The sequence below is a fragment of the Mizuhopecten yessoensis genome, unplaced genomic scaffold, assembly GCF_002113885.1.
Source record: "Mizuhopecten yessoensis strain PY_sf001 unplaced genomic scaffold, ASM211388v2 scaffold1951, whole genome shotgun sequence".
NCBI lineage: Eukaryota > Metazoa > Mollusca > Bivalvia > Pectinida > Pectinidae > Mizuhopecten > Mizuhopecten yessoensis.
The window spans coordinates 142,789-164,465 of NW_018404303.1; the positions used below are offsets into that span (position 1 = coordinate 142,789).

Genomic DNA, 21,677 nt, shown 5'->3' on the forward strand with positions numbered 1-21,677 from the left:
TGTGTAAGCTCCCTACAGTAAGGTGACAAGTACACAGTTTTACTGATTCGCTATCGTGTGTAAGCTACCTACAGTAAGGTGACAAGTACACAGTTTTATTGATTCACTATCGTGTGTAAGCTCCCTACAGTAAGGTGACAAGTACACAGTTTTACTGATTCGCTATCGTGTGTAAGCTAACTACAGTAAGGTGACAAGTACACAGTTTTATTGATTCGCTATATTGTGTAAGCTGCCTACAGTAAGGTGACAAGTACACAGTTTTACTGATTCGCTATCGTGTGTAAGCTACCTACAGTAAGGTGACAAGTACACAGTTTTATTGATTCGCTATATTGTGTAAGCTGCCTAAAGTAAGGTGACAAGTACACAGTTTTACTGATTCGCTATCGTGTGTAAGCTAACTACAGTAAGGTGACAAGTACACAGTTTTATTGATTTGCTATATTGTGTAAGCTGCCTACAGTAAGGTGACAAGTACACAGTTTTACTGATTCGCTATCGTGTGTAAGCTAACTACAGTAAGGTGACAAGTACACAGTTTTATTGATTCGCTATATTGTGTAAGCTGCCTAAAGTAAGGTGACAAGTACACAGTTTTACTGATTCGCTATAGTGTGTAAGCTCCCTACAGTAAGGTGACAAGTATACAGTTTTATTGATTCGCTATAGTGAGTAAGCTCCCTACAGTAAGGTGACAAGTACACAGTTTTATTGATTCGCTATAGTGTGTAAGCTCCCTACAGGAAGGTGACAAGTACACAGTTTTACTGAATCACTATAGTGTGTAAGCTCCCTACAGTAAGGTGACAAGTAAACAGTTTTATTGATTCACTATAGTGTGTAAGCTCCCTACAGTAAGGCGACACTTACAGTTTTATAACAGCAGAATCTGTCTACACAGATTTCACCTGCTAACATAGACCCTGCTAGAACTTGCCTTAGGATACCACTAGCCATAGCTTTTGTTTAGATTTGTTTCCAAAGAATTCATACAGGAAGGCTTAAATGTCTTGTGTACAACGTTAACTAATTCACCCCTGAACTTCCATGATGAACTATTCCAACCATTGAATAGGAAGAGTTCAAATTTGTCTTTAGGGGTGAATGAGCTATTAACACATTTGACCAGTGAGAGGGCACTTCAGGTAAAATCAGATACACCCAGTGGTCAATCGTATCCAAAGGAAACATCTCGATCCGCCTAGTGGTCAATCACCTTCATCAAAACGTTTAATCTTTGACCAGTGGTCAACTATATCAAAAGTTAACATTTTGGCCCAGAGGTCATCTATATCAAAGGTAACATCTTTAACCAATGATCAACTATATAAAAAGGTAACATCTGGGTCCAGTGGTCACCTAATATAAAGTTGAAACATGTAAAAAAAAAAAAACATGTAATAAGGTGATAAATGTCAGGGCAATATGACATACCACTGAGATATACCTACGTAACACATATGTTCAATTTATCACTTCCACCGCTGATAACCATAATGGACTCATCACTATTTCTGTCAAACCTCATTATAAACACGAATTCAGAAATCTTGAATCTCTCCATTAGTTTAGCTCATCCAACCCTACATATTTAAACTGGATTTGCCCAGTCTTTGATTTGGTAAGGTTCAAATGCGACTTTAGGGGTGAATGGGTTAAAGATTTATCAGGATTACTGAATCTCTTGATTAGTTTTGAAAGATATTTCTTGGAAATCCTGAATCCATTAGTTTGACAGATATTTCTGTGACCTGTTTACTTCCTTGTCTCCGCAGTTTTGAGATAATGAGGTGTGACTCTGATATGTAGGCAAAGATATATTTATCAGTGGATATTAATTGAGCCTGATTTCAATTGAAACAGCTTTAATTGTTCTCAAAACAAAAAGTCTACGTTTTCTGATAAAAAATTATACTCATTTTACTTCAAATCTTACTTTGGCAATTTCATTAGGAGTTTTTCACAACACTTATTTCTTTATGTATATCGGCAAAATTGAATTGTTCCTGTCAATTTCCACGGCAAAAATAACAGGAAAACATGTTTATTTTATTATTTTCAAATTCAAAATTGTTGATGAAAATAACATTACTGAACAACAAAAACTTGATTTTATGCATGAAAAATGTTTATTCAGTTGAAAATATGAAAATGAAATTTAGCAGTATGTAAATTTCCTAGGGAGAGATATGTAATATTATCCAGACTTGTATCATGGTGTACGTGTCTCCTTGTTACAGTTCCAGTACTATAAATAGACCGTGATACATCACGGGTGTATATTACTATGGTTATACCCATAGCACCAAATAATCAGTTTAGTCACGACTCAGAAAGTCGTCCGACAGGTTGTAATCTCTTATTGAATGGACGGAATCAACAACATAATTATGTGTGCGTTATAAATTTCAAATTTACAATGATTTACATGAAAAAATTATGATTATGTTTAAAGTTCTTTTTAAATTTCAATGATTCTTTAAACACTTTAAAATTGTGGGGCTGGGGTGAGGGACAGGGGTTAAAATTAGGTAAAATTTATCTCTTTGCTGGGGTAAAACAAGACTATTGAGTCTATATATGGTTGAATCGTGAAGACTTTCTTAATGTCATTAAACTTGGGTAACCCCCTGTGCTACTATATTTCTCCTTTTGAAATTAAAATCATTTGATTAAAAACATATAATGTCAAAACAAATATTTTAATTCATAGTTGCTGTAGTTTTTTAACCTTGTTACATATACAAAACAAAACAACATTATTGTCCCTTCATTTCACAGGATATTTACATAAATGAATACAAAATATTTATGGGATATTTTAAAAGCAAATGGGTCACCAAACAAGTCAGGATATCATATAATTATCAAAACTGATCAAGGATACCAACTCTTCTCAATTCATGTAAAAATAATATACAGTTCACTCAATTTTTATATACATCTTGAAAAATATGTAATATTAAGATGACTTGTAAGACATCAAAACAGCTAAATTAAAAGCACTGAGACAGGCAAAAGACATTCAACATTATAGTTATCAAGGATAATCATTCTTCACACCTCAAAAAGTGATGCTGAAATATGTAAAAATGACCAGCACATCAAATAGGTCTGTAAACAGTGTAAAAATCAGGACCATATTCTTGAAATCGTTCTCGTGCTCAATCTCAGAGCTAATCTCAAAGCTCAATCTCAGAGCTCAATCCCAATTTCTGGTTTCCTTGATTAAATAGTTAAAAATCACATTTTGTCAATGATATGGAAGAATTCTGGATATACTCCAAGTCGAACACTGTTTCAGCTTTTTCTCGTGAAATTTCGACCATGTCTCATGATTTAAACGAGCAACAGTAAAGTTAGTTTGAGCACAGAACTCGTGTTTGAGCAAAAGAACAGTTTCATGAATACAAGCCCAGGTCTGTAAATTCATTTTTTTTTTTTTAGTCTTTGCTCAGTTGATTTTGGAATTTAACAAAATGTTAGCATATGTGTTTATTTTAATTGAATAAAACCCCTTTGAGATGAAAAACAATATCAACAACAGATCTTCATTATTATCACAGAACTGCTATAGAATCAAAATCAGGTTCAAATATAAATATATCTATATTACAAATATGTAAATATGATAATCACAATAATAGTAAACAAGTTATATACAATAAACCGACATCAATATCACAAAACACATCAGTAACAATTTGACACGAGAATTTCTCTTATGATATAAATTTCTTGTGATAACGTGCAAATCTAGATACTATGTTCTCTCTAAATAGTAAAAGCATATGATCAAACGGAGTGTTGGGAAAATAAACACAATACATTTTTTAAAAAGTATAAAAAGTAATAAATATTTCTATGTGATATTTTAATAAAACTAAAACCCAAATACGTAAATATCGTTAGAAAAATGTCTTGTGGTTTCAGTATGTCACTGATGTCATATATGAATTATTCAGTATAAGATAAAAACAGCTTTTAGAAAAATAAAGCACTTTCAAAATCACACACTGTAACCATCAGTAAAAAATACCTCGAAGTCTGAAATCTGAATCTACAGGTATAGCACTGTATTTGACATATTAGAAAGCTATTTTTCATATAGTTTTATTTACTCACAACACAGTGCAAAATTGATATCAAAATATGAAATTTCAAAATACATTTTTGATTACACATAGACAATGCTTCAGCTTCTTCGAAAGTTTCTTAAACAACTGAATGAGATAATTTTAGGATATTCGTCAAGACTCATAGATATCATTCTTTTTCTATTAAGGATGGTTTGTTATACACATTCCATCACAATCGCGTTCTAAAAATATTTAAAAACAATCTTAACATGCGACTCCCTGTATATGTACGACTAAGAGTTATGCCCCTTGGTCCACACACAGTATTAAAGATGGATTTTGTATATATTTGGTTGGATTTAACCAAGAATTAAGAAATTTGGCTAGGCTGTGGGTATTGAATCCAACATTTTAACAATGTTCATTTTCTAAGATATCATAAATTAATCATAATTGTTTTTAATTGAACATTTTTCTGGTTTTTAAAATTCGCGCTTCTTTTATGATGTGTGCGTTTAGTTAACCGTCATATTGTTGTGCACTATAATCTTGTAGTTGTTAATGATGTTTTTTATTCCTATATATATATGCTGGTAAAAGACAGGGTAAAGAGTTAGAAGTTTGCTCCTACAGTAATAACACAGAACCAAGCTCCAAAATGGCTCCTCAATTATACTACACTTCAATTTATTTGTATGATACAACTTTTTAAAATTACTTTGGAATGCAGACATTCACATATCAAAGTCATCATCTGAATCAAGTTTTGGCAGTTACAAGTAACTTCAAGAATCAGACAGGAAGCGTTCACGAGACTTTGACTTCGGTCTTCCACACCTTGACAGGAAGCGTTCACGAGACTTTGACTTCGGTCTTCCACACCTTGGTACGTCCCATGTTGAATTCCCCCTCTCCCTCGGTGTCCAGTCGGGCTTTGTACTCCATTAGGGCGTTCATGCTGAGAGGCTCCCAGGGGGTGGTAAAGGACTCGTAATTATTTATAAACTTCTGAGGTAAAGGTGCAGATTCTGAAATAAATTCATGATGATTATAAGTAAAGGTCATTATAAGTATATATTAAGTACCTATTAGAATAAGCTATAAATATCTCACTGAAGCCTTTGATAAAGCTACTATTGTACCGTGTTATTCAATGTAACTTATATTATTGGAAATACTTTATGAAAATAAAATTCCATAAAATTTCCTGTTATCGTTTGCTGGAATACAAACCAGTGTCAGACAAATCAGAAGTAGGGTGAAACTTATACAGTGAAACCCCCTAATGATTAACTGATACAGTGAAACCCCCAATGATTAACTGATACAGTGAAACCCCTAATGATTAACTGATACAGTGAAACCCCCCTAATGATTAACTGATACAGTGAAACCCCCAATGATTAACTGATACAGTGAAACCCCCAATGATTAACTGATACGGTAAAACCACCAATGATTAACTGATACAGTGAAACCCCCAATGATTAACTGATACAGTGAAACCCCCAATGATTAACTGATACGGTGAAACCCCCAATGATTAACTGATATGGTGAAACCCCCAATGATTAACTAATACAGTGAAACCCCCTAATGATTAACTGATACGGTGAAACCCCCAATGATTAACTGATACAGTGAAACCCCCAATGATTAACTGATGCAGTGAAACCTGTGTTGTCCATATTGGTGGTTTTTTTTGGCTACTATACAGAAATGTATTTGTTACCAAAGATCCCTACATTATGGTATCTTACAAGGGAAACCTGACCAGACTGACACTCAACTTGACCGACACCTAATTTGACTGGTACCTGACTAACATCTGACTTGACCAACACCTAATTTGACTGGTACCTGACTAACACCTGACTTGACCGACACCTAATTTGACTGGTACCTGACTAACATCTGAGTTGACCGACACCTAATTTGACTGGTACCTACCTGACACTCAACTTGACCAACACCTAATTTGACTGGTACCTGACTAACATCTGACTTGACCAACTCCTAATTTGACTGGTACCTGACTAACATCTGACTTGCCCAACCCCTAATTTGACTGGTACCTCCCTGACACTCAACTTGACCAACACCTAATTTGACTGGTACCTGACTGACACTCAATTTGACCAACACTCAATTTGACTGGTACCTCCCTGACACTCAACTTGACCAACACCTAATTTGACTGGTACCTGACTAACATCTGACTTGACTGACACCTAATTTGACTGGTACCTGACTAACATCTTACTTGACCGACACCTGACTTGACTGGTACCTGACTAACATCTGACTTGACCGACACCTAATTTGACTGGTACCTGACTAACATCTGACTTGACAAACACCTAATTTGACTGGTACCTGACTAACATCTGACTTGACCAACACCTAATTTGACTGGTACCTGACTGACACTCAATTTGACCAACACTCAATTTGACTGGTACCTACCTGACACTCAACTTGACCAACACCTAATTTGACTGGTACCTGACTAACATCTGACTTGACCAACCCCTAATTTGACTGGTACCTGACTAACATCTGACTTGACAAACACCTAATTTGACTGGTACCTGACTAACATCTGACTTGACCAACCCCTAATTTGACTGGTACCTGACTAACATCTGACTTGACCGACACCTAATACCTGTGATTGTATGCCCCTCCCCTAACTGATTTTTGTCTGTGACTGACTATTGTAATATACTGTCATACCGACCCAATTCAGTCCCACCTGACATCGGTAAAGACAGGTTCAATGACACACTGACCTAATTTTCCATCTTCTTGTTGTAAAAGAAAATAGCTTTCACTGTATCAATTAATAATTAGGAAAATTCTAGCCTTCAAATGCTACAAACGCTGATAACCTCTAAGTAGCCTTTATTGTATTTATTCTCACCTGCTCTTTTACTTGATGTGAAGGAATTCTCCAACACCCCCATGACCGACTTAGACTTCATTTCTGGATGTCCTCCAGCATATGGTCGTGGAATATCCTTATATTCTCGCTCTTCCTTGAACTTGTCAGCAAATTGACCTCTGACCCTGGAATCTTTCTCTGTCATAAAGACAAACTTTGGCTTGGGGCTTGGTTTGTTTTTTCGTGACATCAAAAGAATCAGTTCATCATCAAGTTCCTCTCGTGACCAGGGGTCCTTCTTCTTAGCACTGTCTATTCGCGGGGTTGCAGTTCCACGGGTGGTCTGTAGCCACTTGGTGTATTCTGGGATAGACTCAGAATCCTGAGAACAATGAGAAAAGTTGAATAGAAAGTGGAGCAAAAATATAACAGAGTTGACAGAAGGGTTGTAGTTCCTTCATATTGTCCTTTAATTATCGTACAGAAGTCGACAGAGGATCGTAATCCTACATTATCGTAAAGTCGACAGAAGGGTCATAGTCCCTTCATATTGTCCTTTAATTATCGTACAGAAGTCGACAGAGGATTGTAATCCTACATTATCGTAAAGTCGACAGAAGGGTCATAGTCTCTTCATATTGTCCATTAATTATCGTACAGAAGTCGACAGAGGATCGTTATCCTACATTATGTTGTTTGAATATCCTACAGAGAATACAGAAAAATATGCCACACTGAAACACAGCTTATCACATAGGTACCTCTCTCCTAAAGGTGACTTACTTATTACAATCCTACTTATCTATAACAATTCTCACTATAGTCATTCATAATGATTTCCTTTCTTATGTATCAAACTGAAGAAATCGATTTACACATTTATTCAGGAAATCCACTGAAGTTACATTAATAAAAATTTCCATACTTTAGAATATCCAATGATAATTGCAACAATAAATTTCAGTATTTGGAATCAGCAATGATAAATTGCAATTTATATCTCAGTTTGTTTAAATTCCCAATGATAAAATGTAATCATGAATTTCTATACTTTTAAATACCAAATGATTAAATGTAAGAGTAAATTTAAATTCTTTAGAATTTTCAATAATATTACAACTTATTTCACTTCTTTAGAATCTCCATTAAATAAAACTATAAAAATTTAGGACTTTAAAATCTCCAATTCTAAACCAGAACCATGAATTTCTAAATTTTGGAAGTCCCAATAATCAAACGTAACTTCTGGTTGACCACTTACAGTATCATCCATCCAAGACGGGAGATAGCGACCAACACAGTTGTCTTCCCCTTCCGCGAGGTCAGGGAGGGGGTTATTGTGGTTGAGGATGCGGGTACGGTCCATGTTGTTGACGGATGCCCGGTACATCAGGTCCATCTTGTGTTTATTGTGCCGGACACCAGTTAGCATGGAATCATCCTGGAGTCTCCCCAACTCAGGAACCTACAGGAATAAGGTATATCTAGTCAATAAACCTACAGGAACGAGGTATATCTAGTCAATAAACCTACAGGAACAAGGTATATGTAGTCAATAAACCTACAAGAACAAGGTATATCTAGTCAATAAACGTACAGGAACAAGGTATATCTAGTCCATAAGCATTCAAACAAGGCATATCCAGTCAATAAACATAACCAGAGGTGAGGACAGTCCAAGAAACTGCCTGAAGCTGCGACAGTCCTGGAAACCACAGGAGGCTGGGACAGTCCTCAGGAAACCACAGGAGGCTGGGACAGTCCTCAGGAAACCACAGGAGCCATTTTTTTTTTTTAGCAATGTTTCAATTTCTGTTATACAAAAGGTGTCAGTAAAGTGTTGATGCTATACATACACCTTTATATATATACTTTCATACATAAGAACAATGTAATCATATAATCTTATCAGGTAAAAACTGTTGAAATTCAAAAAAAAAAAAAAAAGATACAGCTATCTTTTGAAGCACATATAAGGGTGGTCAGAAAGTCAGTGATAAATATCATTTGAAATAACTTGTTTCATAATAACATGTATTGTAAAATAAATAAAGGTCAAATTTTCTTTATATTACAAGCATATAAAATGCCTTTTAAGGTCACATTTTGAAAGGTTAAAAGAAACAAAACAATAAAATTCCTAAAAAAGATTTTTGGGGAAAAAATGACAGAAAATATAATCAATCTTCCAAAAGTCAACAACAGCATCAGAAACAAACAACTACTAAGTATCTGTTTTCACAGGACAGACATTTTCAACATCACTATGACAACAATGAAAGGGAACTCTCTGGTCTTAAAGAGACAATGACATCATATGTGGATGTTTTATGGCAAAACAAATGATGTTCTAGTCTATAGAGAAAGAAAAGTTGTAAAATGTTTGGCATTAAACTAGGTAAGTTATGTCTCCCAGGCAAGCTGCCGACTGCTTCATCTCACTGACTATAATGTACATAAATCACCGACTTATTTGTTGATGTGGTTTTTCTAATTGTAGTATTATTTATTATTCAATTTTTACACATGCATTCATGCAGACTTTTTATAAATGGATTTTTTTATAGTGTTGACTATTTGTTATGAAGCTTATAAATGACCGTTAATTCTAATCTATCAAACATGATTTTTTTCATTTTGTTATTCAAATCAATCTACTGTCTACTAAAATGCAATTAGTGTCAACATCTTGAAACCATGGCAACCAGAATACTTACTTTCATCCTCCTTTTCCTTCGCTAGGAAATTAAAATGTTTTGTAATTTATTTCGAAAACAAAGTTTTTGCAGATTTGATAGAAAAGTCCAGAGCACACCCACCGACACATTTGTTTACAAAATGATTGAGCCTAAACATGTATGGAAAGCGCTAGAATCAAAACAAAACAATTCTATTAGATCCATATGAAAAAAACTTTACAAGAAAAATTGCTTCTTGTTTTTTAATTTACGTTTATCAATTAAAAAGAAAATATTTCAAAGTGCTCAGCAATCTTCAAAAGTAGTCTATGAGCTGAAAATTGAAACTTTATGATATTTATACTGATAATGTGATGATCTGCAATTGAGGCTGTGTCACTAAACATGAAATAAATGGGTTTGTTTTGAGAAAACAACTCACATCATCTTCAGCGTAGAAGTTCCTGCGGACGATCCTTCGCTGACTGCCTAGACTCTGGCGAACAAAGGCACTGTAAGTTTCCTTTAACAACAAAATCAGCAGATATCATAATCTGAAGCTTAAACCTAGAGGACCACTGGACCATAGTCCAGACCCTGATAATACTGACACAGAGAAATGAGCTTAACTCTACAGGACCTCTGGACCATAGTCCAGACCATGATAATACTGACACAGAGAAATGCAAAGGATTATTTTCCTCACACAGGTATTTCTGAATTTAAATTCCACTATTGTATATTTAAGGCATGCAAAAATATTCATGTACTGAACAGAGTTTCATTATGTATCGACTAGGAAGCCTCACATCCGAACTACCAATACAAGAGGTCACTAAGGTCAGTTTCTGAAGCTTCGTTGACCATAGTTCTTGTGACAAGTACTGAAGCAGCCTCAGTAAAGAAGCTATCATGTATCACACTCTCTGATCAGCAAAGACAATGTTCTTACGATTGAAACATCTTGATCAGATTCAATTTCTATTTTTTTATGTTCAAATGATTGATTTGTCAACTGTTTTCTGTTTTAAAATAATGTCTGTTTTAATGCTAATCACTACCTACACTTAAGACTAACGATAATAACCTCCAATCAGATACAGTCATACCTTGATATAATGCCATTCATTCAATTGGCACCTCACTTATTGCCAATATATTTAAAGTTTCTGTGTTTTTATCTGAAGTATTTCTTTATACAATTCCCCCCATTTATTGCTAATTCCTTTATAATGCCAATTTTCCCCTTTACAACTGGTGGCAGTATAACAAGTTTTTTTTTTATTGAACATCACTATTATAAAAATTCCATATTCGTCAATATTGACGAAGGAAGGATTAAAAATGAAGATAACATACAGAATAAAGGGAGATAACTTATATTTACCTTCAGCTCTTTGGGAATGTTGGCATCTTCTCGTAGTAAACGCATGATAGACTCTTTACGTAGTGTTTCCCACAATTTAGCAGCTCCAATTCTCCCTGGAAAGTAAACTATTTCTGTTAATTTTGTTCAATACAAAAGGAAAAGATCCAAGCTCCAGTTAAAAACAGCAAAATTTCTTGCAGAAAGCAAATATATATAATATTGTATGGGAGCACAGCAATACAATTAATTGAATATATATTTACTGCCAGACTGGCAAAGCTGACTTCTCAGTTTCTGAAATGCTTAGTTTAATAGCTTAACACTTTAAAGCAAAGTAGATAAATATATTGTGTTATAGCATAAGCAGAGATGACATAGAAATTTGGATCTAAACATAAAATGACTTGTTTACCATCAAACTAAAAATACATCATTTAAATGTATGTTTTTAAAATAACTACCATTTCATGTTTTCCAGTTTCTGAATAAAAATATTTTCTAAAAAAAACTCTTTTTTTAAATTGACCGATTTTAAAAACCAGGTATAATTGCACAGATAACAATATCCAAAACCAAACTTTGAACAATTACAGGGTTTAAAAACAAATTCTAGAAGTTACCAATTCCTCTGATCTCATCTTATCAACTTTCCAGTTTTAAACTTATCTGTAGTATAAGATCTCAAAGTTACATGTTTCTGTGTGGTGGCGAGCTCACCGATACCTGCAACCTTGGTTTTTATTAATGAATGTGTCCTTCCTTGATCTTTTTACAGTATAAGATTTCAATAATCCTTTCCTGCCAGGTCGACTCTACACACAAATACAGTGAATGTTTATTCTTAAAGAATATCTGTCCCTTTAAGTACTTATTAAAGTCAATATCTAACGATGTTGATTTTCTTTTTGGACAAAATCCTAACCGGACAGATTTGAAAGTTCCAATTTGCAACTTCAAGCAAATTATATTTTAGTTAACCAATCCACCCCAATTCATGGACTTCATTTCACAGCTAAGGGAAAAAAAGAAGTTTTTCTGTCTATATATATCTACTAGACTCAGAGTTGGTGCATCTTCATATTACCCACACACACACACGGTAGTACACATGGAAAGCACATATGCACACACAGTAGTAAGTATATATAAAATGTACATGAAAAGTGCAAACGCACATGCACACAGTACTTATTTGAGAAGTACAAAAGTGACAACAGTTGTCTCCCCTACATGACCACATGACCACATGTGTACATTGTACATTGCAGTGAGTAATGGTATATGTAATGAATTACTCACATCTTGAAAGATAACCAAAGAAACAGTCTTTTTAAATATAAATCATTATTATATTGTGAAAATTTTGAAAATTCCGAACTGAATGTAAAAAAAACATCACCTTAATGCATAAATTCAATCAGGTGAAAATAAATTTTCAAAAAGTATTTTGAAAATTATAACATCAAAAATGAGTAGATAGAAAAAAATTGGTTATCTCCCTTTACAGTATTCAAATGAAGAAGAATCTGTATAGACAAACAGTAGATACAAAAGTATAGTGATAGATACAGTAGCTGTGTATATCAATATATCAAATCACACGTTTCTGATTATATAGGATTATATACATATAGGTGGGTAAGGTCACACAACACTTGGCGGTATTAGTAGGTCAAGAACATTGACAAAAGGTCAGGGTTATTCAACATGTGGAGCCAAAAGTCATGCTGGCTTTGAGGTCATCTGACATTAAGATGTTCCCATCACGGGCGACAGTTGTTACCTAAGCCTTCAAAAGACAAATCCTCGAGAATCTGGTCCATTTTCTGGGTCGATCCTAGATATCAAGTAAAATTCACATAATGCTTACGATATGTTTGATTTACTTATTAAAACAAAACAACCATACGTTACTGTCCAAGCCTAACTTTTGGAGTGAAATTGATTCAAAATTTATGTTTTTTTACATGGGAGATATTAAATATAACAGAATTACAATTATTTTAGCAGTAATTAATTCAGGTTGAATTTCATCCTGCTGATATTCAACCAGTTTATTTACATCTATATTTACATTATATAAAAAATAGTACTGAAGTGTTTGAACCAGTAACTTACAAATAAATAAAATCTGTGTTATCTTTGACTTTAGTCCCATTCAAATGTTAGGCTACCCCCAATAATATGACTCCTGTAACTCACAAAATATTGCCTAAATAACTGTCACAGTGTGACCCCAGAACTCCCAAAATATTACTTCAATAAATTCAGAGTGCAGCCAGGTAACTCGTAAATAACAATAACAGGTACGTTCACCGAAACAAGGATTTCATTTGCCTACAAATGAATGAAAAGTGGAAGATAAATGACTGTTACATTTTATCATTATGTGATTGAGGGACTTTTATGTAATATCTACGATATCTGATGTACATATAAGTATGTAACATCTACAATATCTGATGTATATATAATTATGTTATGTAATATCTACGATATCTGATGTACATATAAGTATGTTATGTTAATGAGGATAACTGAATAATACAGTTTACTACTTAACGGCATAAAATCATATACATAAGTTGTATACTTGTAATTATAATATATATATGATGTAGTATACAAAGTAATTGTCGTATTGAAGTTTTAAAATTGTATTGAAGCATTATAATTGTTGTGTTGAAGTATTATATTTGCTGTACTGAAGTATTATAATTGTTGTGTTGAAGTTGAAGTATTATAATTGATGTGTTGAAGTATTATAATTGTTTTGTTGAAGCATTATAATTGCTGTGTTGAAGTATTAGAAATGTTGTACTGAAGTATTATAATTGCTGTGTTGAAGTATTATATCTGTTGTACTGAAGTATTATAATTGCTGTGTTGAAGTATTATAATTGTTTTGTTGAAGCATCATAATTGCTGTGTTGAAGTATTATAATTGTTTTGTTGAAGCATTATAATTGCTGTGTTGAGGTATCATAAATGTTTTGTTGAAGCATCATAATTGCTGTGTTGAAGTATTATAATTGTTTTGTTGAAGCATTATAATTGCTGTGTTGAAGTATCATAAATGTTTTGTTGAAGCATTATAATTGCTGTGTTGAAGTATTAGAAATGTTGTACTGAAGTATTATAATTGCTGTGTTGAAGCATTATATCTGTTGTACTGAAGTATTATAATTGCTGTGTTGAAGTATTATAATTGTTTTGTTGAAGCATCATAATTGCTGTGTTGAAGTATTATAAATGTTGCACTAAAGCATCATAATTGCTGTGTTGAAGTATTATAAATGTTGTACTGAAGTATAATAACAGTCTATTGATCAGCAGTGAACAAAATAGTTTGTGATAATTTGAACCACCTTAAACAAACTATCTTATTGATTCATTTTGTCAAAGGGTTTCTTTCTGCCTCGTTGAGTTGTTTTCAATAATTGAAGTACCAATCTACCTGCTAGTGAAGTTATCTATAAGTCAATATGTCCGACCATTGTTAGTTAAGACATGATATATCGTTGTTCAATGAAACCCAGCGTTGGTCCAACCCAGTGAACAGATGGACAAATACTACACAGGTTTGGACTGGTCAATATTGGTCCACAATACCTCCCAATCAATAACGTCATTGCCGACACCACTGCAGTATTGATCCTCTCCCACCTCATGGAATTTAATTTGAAAACACCCGTTGTTCTTGTCAGAGTTGCCCCATACATCATCCATTTACGAAGGACGTTGATAAAGCATAAACCAGCATAGGAAATGTGCAGTAGTATTTTCTGGTATCATTGATTGTTATCAAAACCCGATCTTAAGTGATTATTTCTATTGAACGGGGCAGGCAGGCTGGATTAGGGACAGGTAACATGCTAAGGTGCAATCGTGTGAATAGATCGCAGTTCATCTCCTAGAGAGCTCTTCAATAGGCCCCTGGGAGTCATTCAACGTCAGTAGCGATCCTTGCTCAAGCAGCAAATAAGCCACATTGGCACGCGCCACTAAACAAGCATTGCATGCTGGGAGAATTACATTGTAGGCATTCCGTAAAGAGATGAAATTTTCATCAGCTGAAGCCGATTAAAGTTGGTCTACGATGGTGAAAAGATTGCCCTCGATCAGGCATGTGTAGACCCTGTCAGGTCAGGTTATCTGACAACAATGATATATGGTCAGTGGAGTGTCAGACTTGTAACCATAGGAATGTCTCAACAACAACCAAGTTTATACAAAGTGGCAACACACAACCAAGTCGCAGCATGTCAACAGACTACCCTATCAACCCTATACAGCTGTGATGGAATGGACATCTTTGTGATCCAGAACGTTCCATTATGGTTTTCAGGGTAGTAAGACTGCCATAATTTCCAATCAGCTTAGGTAACCTATTGAGCGACCTAGTTTACCTGTAATTATTTTCCCTTTATTGTGACACTGTTTTGTTTTAACATTTGCATAATGTACAATTTAAAAACCCTATAGGCTAAGCAGCAGTACCCCAGGATACACAGCATCACCTAGGCCACAGTGAACATCAAATATGGTACCAACTCATTTGAATAATAAACTGAATGCTAAATAAGGTATTGACTTGTTTGCCTGCTACACAGTACTGATGAGTACCATTTCCCCTGTCATCCTATTAGTGCTAAAAGCTTCCTAAGTAACGATGATCCATTCACCTCGCATGGAATTAGATTGCAATCAAGTAGTCGTTTATCAATACTCCCAAACCCCAAATTACACCTTTATTTACAATGACACCATAAAAAAAGCTACAAATATTTTTCTGTCTGTACAAAAAAATAATGAGAATAATTACAAGATAGAATATACATATATATATATCCTCATAAATTCATATCTTCATTAATTAATTTGTTTTGTTATATAACAAAAGAAAGAAATTAATGAAGAAATTAGTTGTAATGATGAAATGAATGGAAGGAGAAGAAGGATATCCCTGGCATGGTGGAGGTTGGTAATGTGTATCAAACTAATTAGGACAGAACCCGCCGACTGGTGCCGATCAATATCTATTGATCCGGTAAAAAAAGGCAGAAAAACCTCCAATCGTGTTCAGCCCAACTACAGATGGAACCTCCTCGACCTAATTGTTTAATAGTCTTACACAGAGGCCACTGTTTGATACATTGTACACTGTATTTCTACTGTAAATTATTGTAAATGTATGAGAAATACAATCAAACCTCGTTGTCATGGAAACCACACTCAGAAAGTCCATACAGTGGTATCTTTATACAAATTCAGTCAATAAGACAAAGGAGGGTTTAAAACTGGTTTCTTAATACAGGTGGTCTTTTAACAGAGGTGGTATCTTGAGCAGGTAAACTTTATTAATTGAAAAATAAAGAAAGTCCACACTAACTCAAGTACCATGTATAAACTGGTGAACTGAGAGCAAAATGTATGATCAGCTTTAGTGAGCAGTGCTGTTGAGAGCACCATGTATGACAGTCTTAGTGAGCTGTGCGGTTGAGAGTACCATGTCTGACAGCCTTAGTGAGTTGTGTGGTTGAGAGCACCATGTATGACAGCCTTAGTGAGTTGTGTGGTTGAGAGCACCATGTCTGACCTACCCTGGTGAGCTGTGCGGTTGAAAGCACCATGTCTGACCTACCCTGGTGAGCTGTGCAGTTGAAAGCACCATGTCTGACCTACCCTGGTGAGCTGTGCAGTAGAGAGCACCATGTCTGACCTACCCTGGTGAGCTGTGCGGTTGAAAGCACCATGTCTGACCTACCCTGGTGAGTTGTGCGGTTGAAAGCACCATGTCTGACCTACCCTAGTGAGCTGTGCAGTTGAGAGCACCATGTCTGACCTACCCTAGTGAGCTGTGCAGTGGAGAGCACCATGTCTGACCTACCCTAGCGAACAACGATCATGTCTGTACATCTTCAATGATCCTTTGTAAAATAAATGAAAACTAGGACATCACCAGCTGGTGTTTTCATCAGAATACCTGTATCAATTACGATACCTATGAATATTAATTACCATACCTGTAGATATTAATTACCATAACTGTGTATTTATTACAGACACTGTTTTAATGTCTCCATTGATGAACATTAAAGCACAGTTACCTGCAGTGACATAATTAAATTCTATCTGGTCACTGCATTGAATCTTCCGAGTATCAATTTAATTGGCTTACAGGTGTGACCAGGTATATGAAATAGATGATAATTTGGTGATGAGACGACAGCTGTTTTATCTGATATCTCACTTAACCTTATTCTTCATCTACCATGCATCATAAATTCTTAAAATAACCTGTGTATATTATTTCAATGAGTTTGAATTTATCTATTTCAATAAAATCGTTTTTATGAAAACAATGGCCGTTTGATGTGCTTTGAAAAATATTGTCTGAATAACCAGGAATCTATTCTTCTTTACAAAAATTGAAGGCAAATAAAATGTGGTTTCTAACAGTCTGAAATGAAATAAATGTTTATGCTGTACAAACTAGGACACTATGACTCACAGGGCAGGACAGACACATTCTCTCTCCTCCTTTCAACCAGTTAACAACAGATTATTGAAGAGGCAGACACAGAAACTTCAAAATCTGAAGATTTTTTCTGTGTGAAAAGAAAACTTTTGATTTATTATATGAATATGAAGAATTCAAAATGGGAAAGTGTTTCTATAGGCCATACCTGATGTTACCAGAGTTGGGACTAGGGACATTGTAGGACTATGATGTTACCAGAGTTGAGACACTATGGAACCCTACATGGTCATTCTTAATAGACAGGTTGCTGTAACCGAGTCGAAGTTACAGCAGAAATCGACCTAGGTATTGGTTAAAGAAATTTTAACATTATATATATGTATATGGTTCATGTTGGACCTAATATTGTCTTCCTACTGAGTGTTTGACCTTACTTTTGTACCCTTCCTGAATTCAAGTAAAATGTTTTGTTGTTTTGTTGTGATTTTCAAATTTAAAACTCTGACTTTACGTCACCATGACAACTACCCACCTCCTTGTTTGCCGAGAGCTGGATTGACCTTGACCTGTTGTTCCATTTTAGGGTGTAAGAAGGTGTCGGCGTCCTCCCCAAACATATCGTACAGCTGGCTCTGGTACCATTGTAACTCCTCCTGGCTAGGCTTCTGCCATTTATTCTTGCCTTCCTTTAGGTTGAAGTTAGAGGGAGTTCTGGACATCGGAGGGAGGGTAGCCTGGAACCCTCCCGACCTTGCTGCACCTTTGGCCTTACCAAGGTCATGGCCACCTGAAGGTTGATCACTGTTAGCAGGTGACTTGACATTTTTCTTCTTCTCTGATCGACTAGCCTTTCTGTCTTCCTCTGTAAAATACAATGATTCATACTTTTTAAGAATTAATTACTGTACTGTGCCTCCATGTGAGTGCCAGATATCAAGACACCATTTTGTCTGGTATTTGTTAATCACCCATCAATACTACCACAGGTGACTATAGCTTTGTACTCTGGTAGTCTGTCCATCTATGTTAATCACCCATCAATACTGCCACAGGTGACTATAGCTTTGTACTCTGGTAGTCTGTCCATCTATGTTAGTCGCCCCTCAATACTACCACAGGTGACTATAGCTTTGAACTCTGGTAGTCTGTCCATCTATGTAAGTCACCCATCAATACTCCTACTGGTGACTATAGCTTTGTACTCTGGCAGTCTGTCCATCTATGTTATTCACCCATCAATACTACCACAGGTGACAATAGCTTTGTACTCTGGTAGTCTGTCTATCTATGTTAATCACCCATCAATACTGCCACAGGTGACTATAGCTTTGTACTCTGGCAGTATGTCTATCTATGTTAGTCACCCATCACTACTACCACAGGTGACTATAGCTTTGAACTCTGGTAGTCTGTCCATCTATGTTAATCACCCATCAATACTGCCACAGGTGACTATAGCTTTGTACTCTGGTAGTCTGTCTATCTATGTTAATCACCCATCAATACTGCCACAGGTGACTATAGCTTTGTACTCTGGTAGTCTGTCCATCTGTGTAAGTCACCCATCAATACTACCACAGGTGACAATAGCTTTGTACTCTGGTAGTCTGTCTATCTATGTAAGTCACCCATCAATACTCCTACTGGTGACTATAGCTTTGTACTCTGGCAGTATGTCTATCTATGTTAGTCACCCATCACTACTACCACAGGTGACTATAGCTTTGTACTCTGGCAGTCTGTCCATCTATGTTATTCACCCATCAATACTACCACAGGTGACTATAGCTTTGTACTCCCTTGCTATAATTTGACCTCTTATATATGTCTCAAAATTTATATGGCCAAATTACATTTTCTATTTGATAAAAATTGTTATAAACATTTTTAGGTTGTATAAGAAACATTTTTTCTTACCTAATGAAATTATAGACACACCAGATACATGTATCAATTATAAACATACACACTTCCCAGTTAAGTGACGTCATAATGGTGATTACATCACAAAGCTCTGAGCCATTAAGCCTCATTGCATTCACAGCAGCATATTGACATTTGAATTCACTCTATAATAGTCCTATAAACTCTATAAAGCCTATATATATACTTCCTGTAGTCCTATGAACTCTATAAAGCCTACATATATACTTCCTGTAGTCCTATAAACTCTATAAAGCCTATATATATATACTTCCTGTAGTCTTATTAACTCTATAAAGCCTATAAATATACTTCCTGTGGTCCTATAAACTCTATAAAGCCTATATATATACTTCCTGTAGTCCTATAAACACTGCAATACATTTCCCATTTTTATTTCAAAGCAACAGTAGAAGATACATGTGCTGTAATAAACTTCCATCACACAGACAGACACAGCATCATCAATGTTCCCCACCGTCGACCAATATATTTCTCCCTTAGGCAGCCATCTTGCCGAATGCATACTTTTCAGAAAACTAGAAAATTGCAAGCGTGGAAATTACTTTTGCTTTACCTACCATTGATGGCCTCTAAATGGGTCCTTGAGGAGGACTTTAACTTCAAAGTAAACATGGCGAAACAGTCCAAATTTCTATGACGCCGGTGTTCACCATTTGTTTCCTATCTCTCTTCTTTAACACAGGACGGAAACCAAACAACATGCTCGCTATGGGATTAATTTAGCTAGAACGTCAGATTAGAATTTGTTCCTATTCATATTCGAAATTGCTTATTATAATCTAACTGTCGAATTAAGTTCAGTCCCTGGAGATTTCTTATATGACGTAAAAACTTTACTACTTTTTCTTCTTAAAAAGACCAACAATAATCATACACAAAGGTGCCCCACAGATTAGTGTGTGTATGTTCCACGGGGAACAATAAGATTACTTTGGGATTGTACAATGGTATTAGCCCACTACCACATGTCTTATCCAGTACTTGTAAAATCCAGATCTCTTTGGGTGCTGTTGAGCCTCAAACTCTAATTTACAATTCTATCCCCGCGTCAGGGGAGCCCCTGGTATTATAGGCAGTAAGCTCGCCTGGTTTCCATAATTCTAAATCCAGTGACCAAATACAACAGTACTGCCCAAGAGTATCCATTTATAGACGAATATTGACATCTAGGAATTTAATTGAAAGCGACTACAGCTGGGGACTTTTATGCTGAAAACCTGGCTCCAAACTAATTCCACATATCTACGGATAAACTCTGAGGAGAAAACGGCTCCACAGGCACTCACATATAGTATATCAATGTTCTTAGATTGCCCATGTTTGTGTGTTTGTTTGTTTGTTTGCAATATATGGTAGAATTTAATAGATTCATGAGCTGCAATAGAAGTACTCAATATCTTCAGCAAATACTAGATTGAGATGAATTTTGGTGATCTATATAGCTAATGGATACCAGTGCTTAATTATCTCCTATCTTAAAAATATAGCAATATCATAATTTGTAGGCTTGTTTAGCTCAGACAAACATAACCAGTTTTAATTGTTGTATTTCCACACACTGATGAGGAAGTCTGCAGTGTTGATACTGTGAATATATAATCAAATTTAGCTAGACTCAAATATCATTAATTTTGTATTTCCGCATACCATTTAAGAATGATAATTAAAAATAAAATAAAAGTCAACCCTGATATTTCAATGATTTAATTAGTAAGACGCCACGGCTTTGTTTCATATTACAGATATATAAACATTTGTATCAACTTACATGCATAAATCAAATAAATATACCATATTGAGTTAGAACCCAGGTCGCTTTAAAAATTGTCTTAAATAAAGGGGTAGGGCAGCATTTATTGGGATAATAAAATGTGATTTATGATAGAAAAAGGTTGTTTACCAAAAAGGGAGGAATGCTGATTAACAGCAAATATAGTACCAATACTATTTAACCAAGTCACAGTTTTTCATTTTTTTTAACAGGACAAAATTGATTCAGCCCCTTGGCAATGACTAATTTCTTAATACATTGAATCCTATGCATTCTAATGAGGACTCCGGTCCATCCATCAAATCCTCTTTGTATCTGTGTCGAGCAGGCTAGAGCAATAGAAAGTTGGTGAGTACAACATTGGACCTGTATCCATGGGGACCACTGTATGTATGTTTGTCCTGTCTGGACCAACACAGCGTCATCACAGGACACAAACAATGGACATGTATCAATGGGGAC

At 35.2% G+C, this 21,677-nt stretch overlaps 1 protein-coding gene across 3 annotated transcripts in view; it reads right to left on the reverse strand.

Moving 5' to 3' along the window:
- Nucleotides 1-3,435: 3,435 nt before the first annotated feature.
- Nucleotides 3,436-21,677, reverse strand: part of LOC110443162 — a 134,696-nt gene continuing 116,454 nt past the window's right edge. The window contains exons 5-12 of one of the 3 annotated variants that reach the window (XM_021487206.1): nt 18,030-18,359; nt 12,797-12,850; nt 11,032-11,126; nt 10,087-10,167; nt 9,684-9,704; nt 8,228-8,431; nt 7,006-7,348; nt 3,436-5,110 (exon numbers count right to left, since the gene is read on the reverse strand). In XM_021487206.1, the coding sequence (XP_021342881.1) occupies nt 4,935-5,110; nt 7,006-7,348; nt 8,228-8,431; nt 9,684-9,704; nt 10,087-10,167; nt 11,032-11,126; nt 12,797-12,850; nt 18,030-18,359 (1,304 nt within the window). In that variant the 3' untranslated portion in view covers nt 3,436-4,934. The remainder of the gene's footprint in view (nt 5,111-7,005; nt 7,349-8,227; nt 8,432-9,683; nt 9,705-10,086; nt 10,168-11,031; nt 11,127-12,796; nt 12,851-18,029; nt 18,360-21,677) is intronic. The other 2 variants (XM_021487221.1, XM_021487214.1) reach the window with 2 other exon arrangements.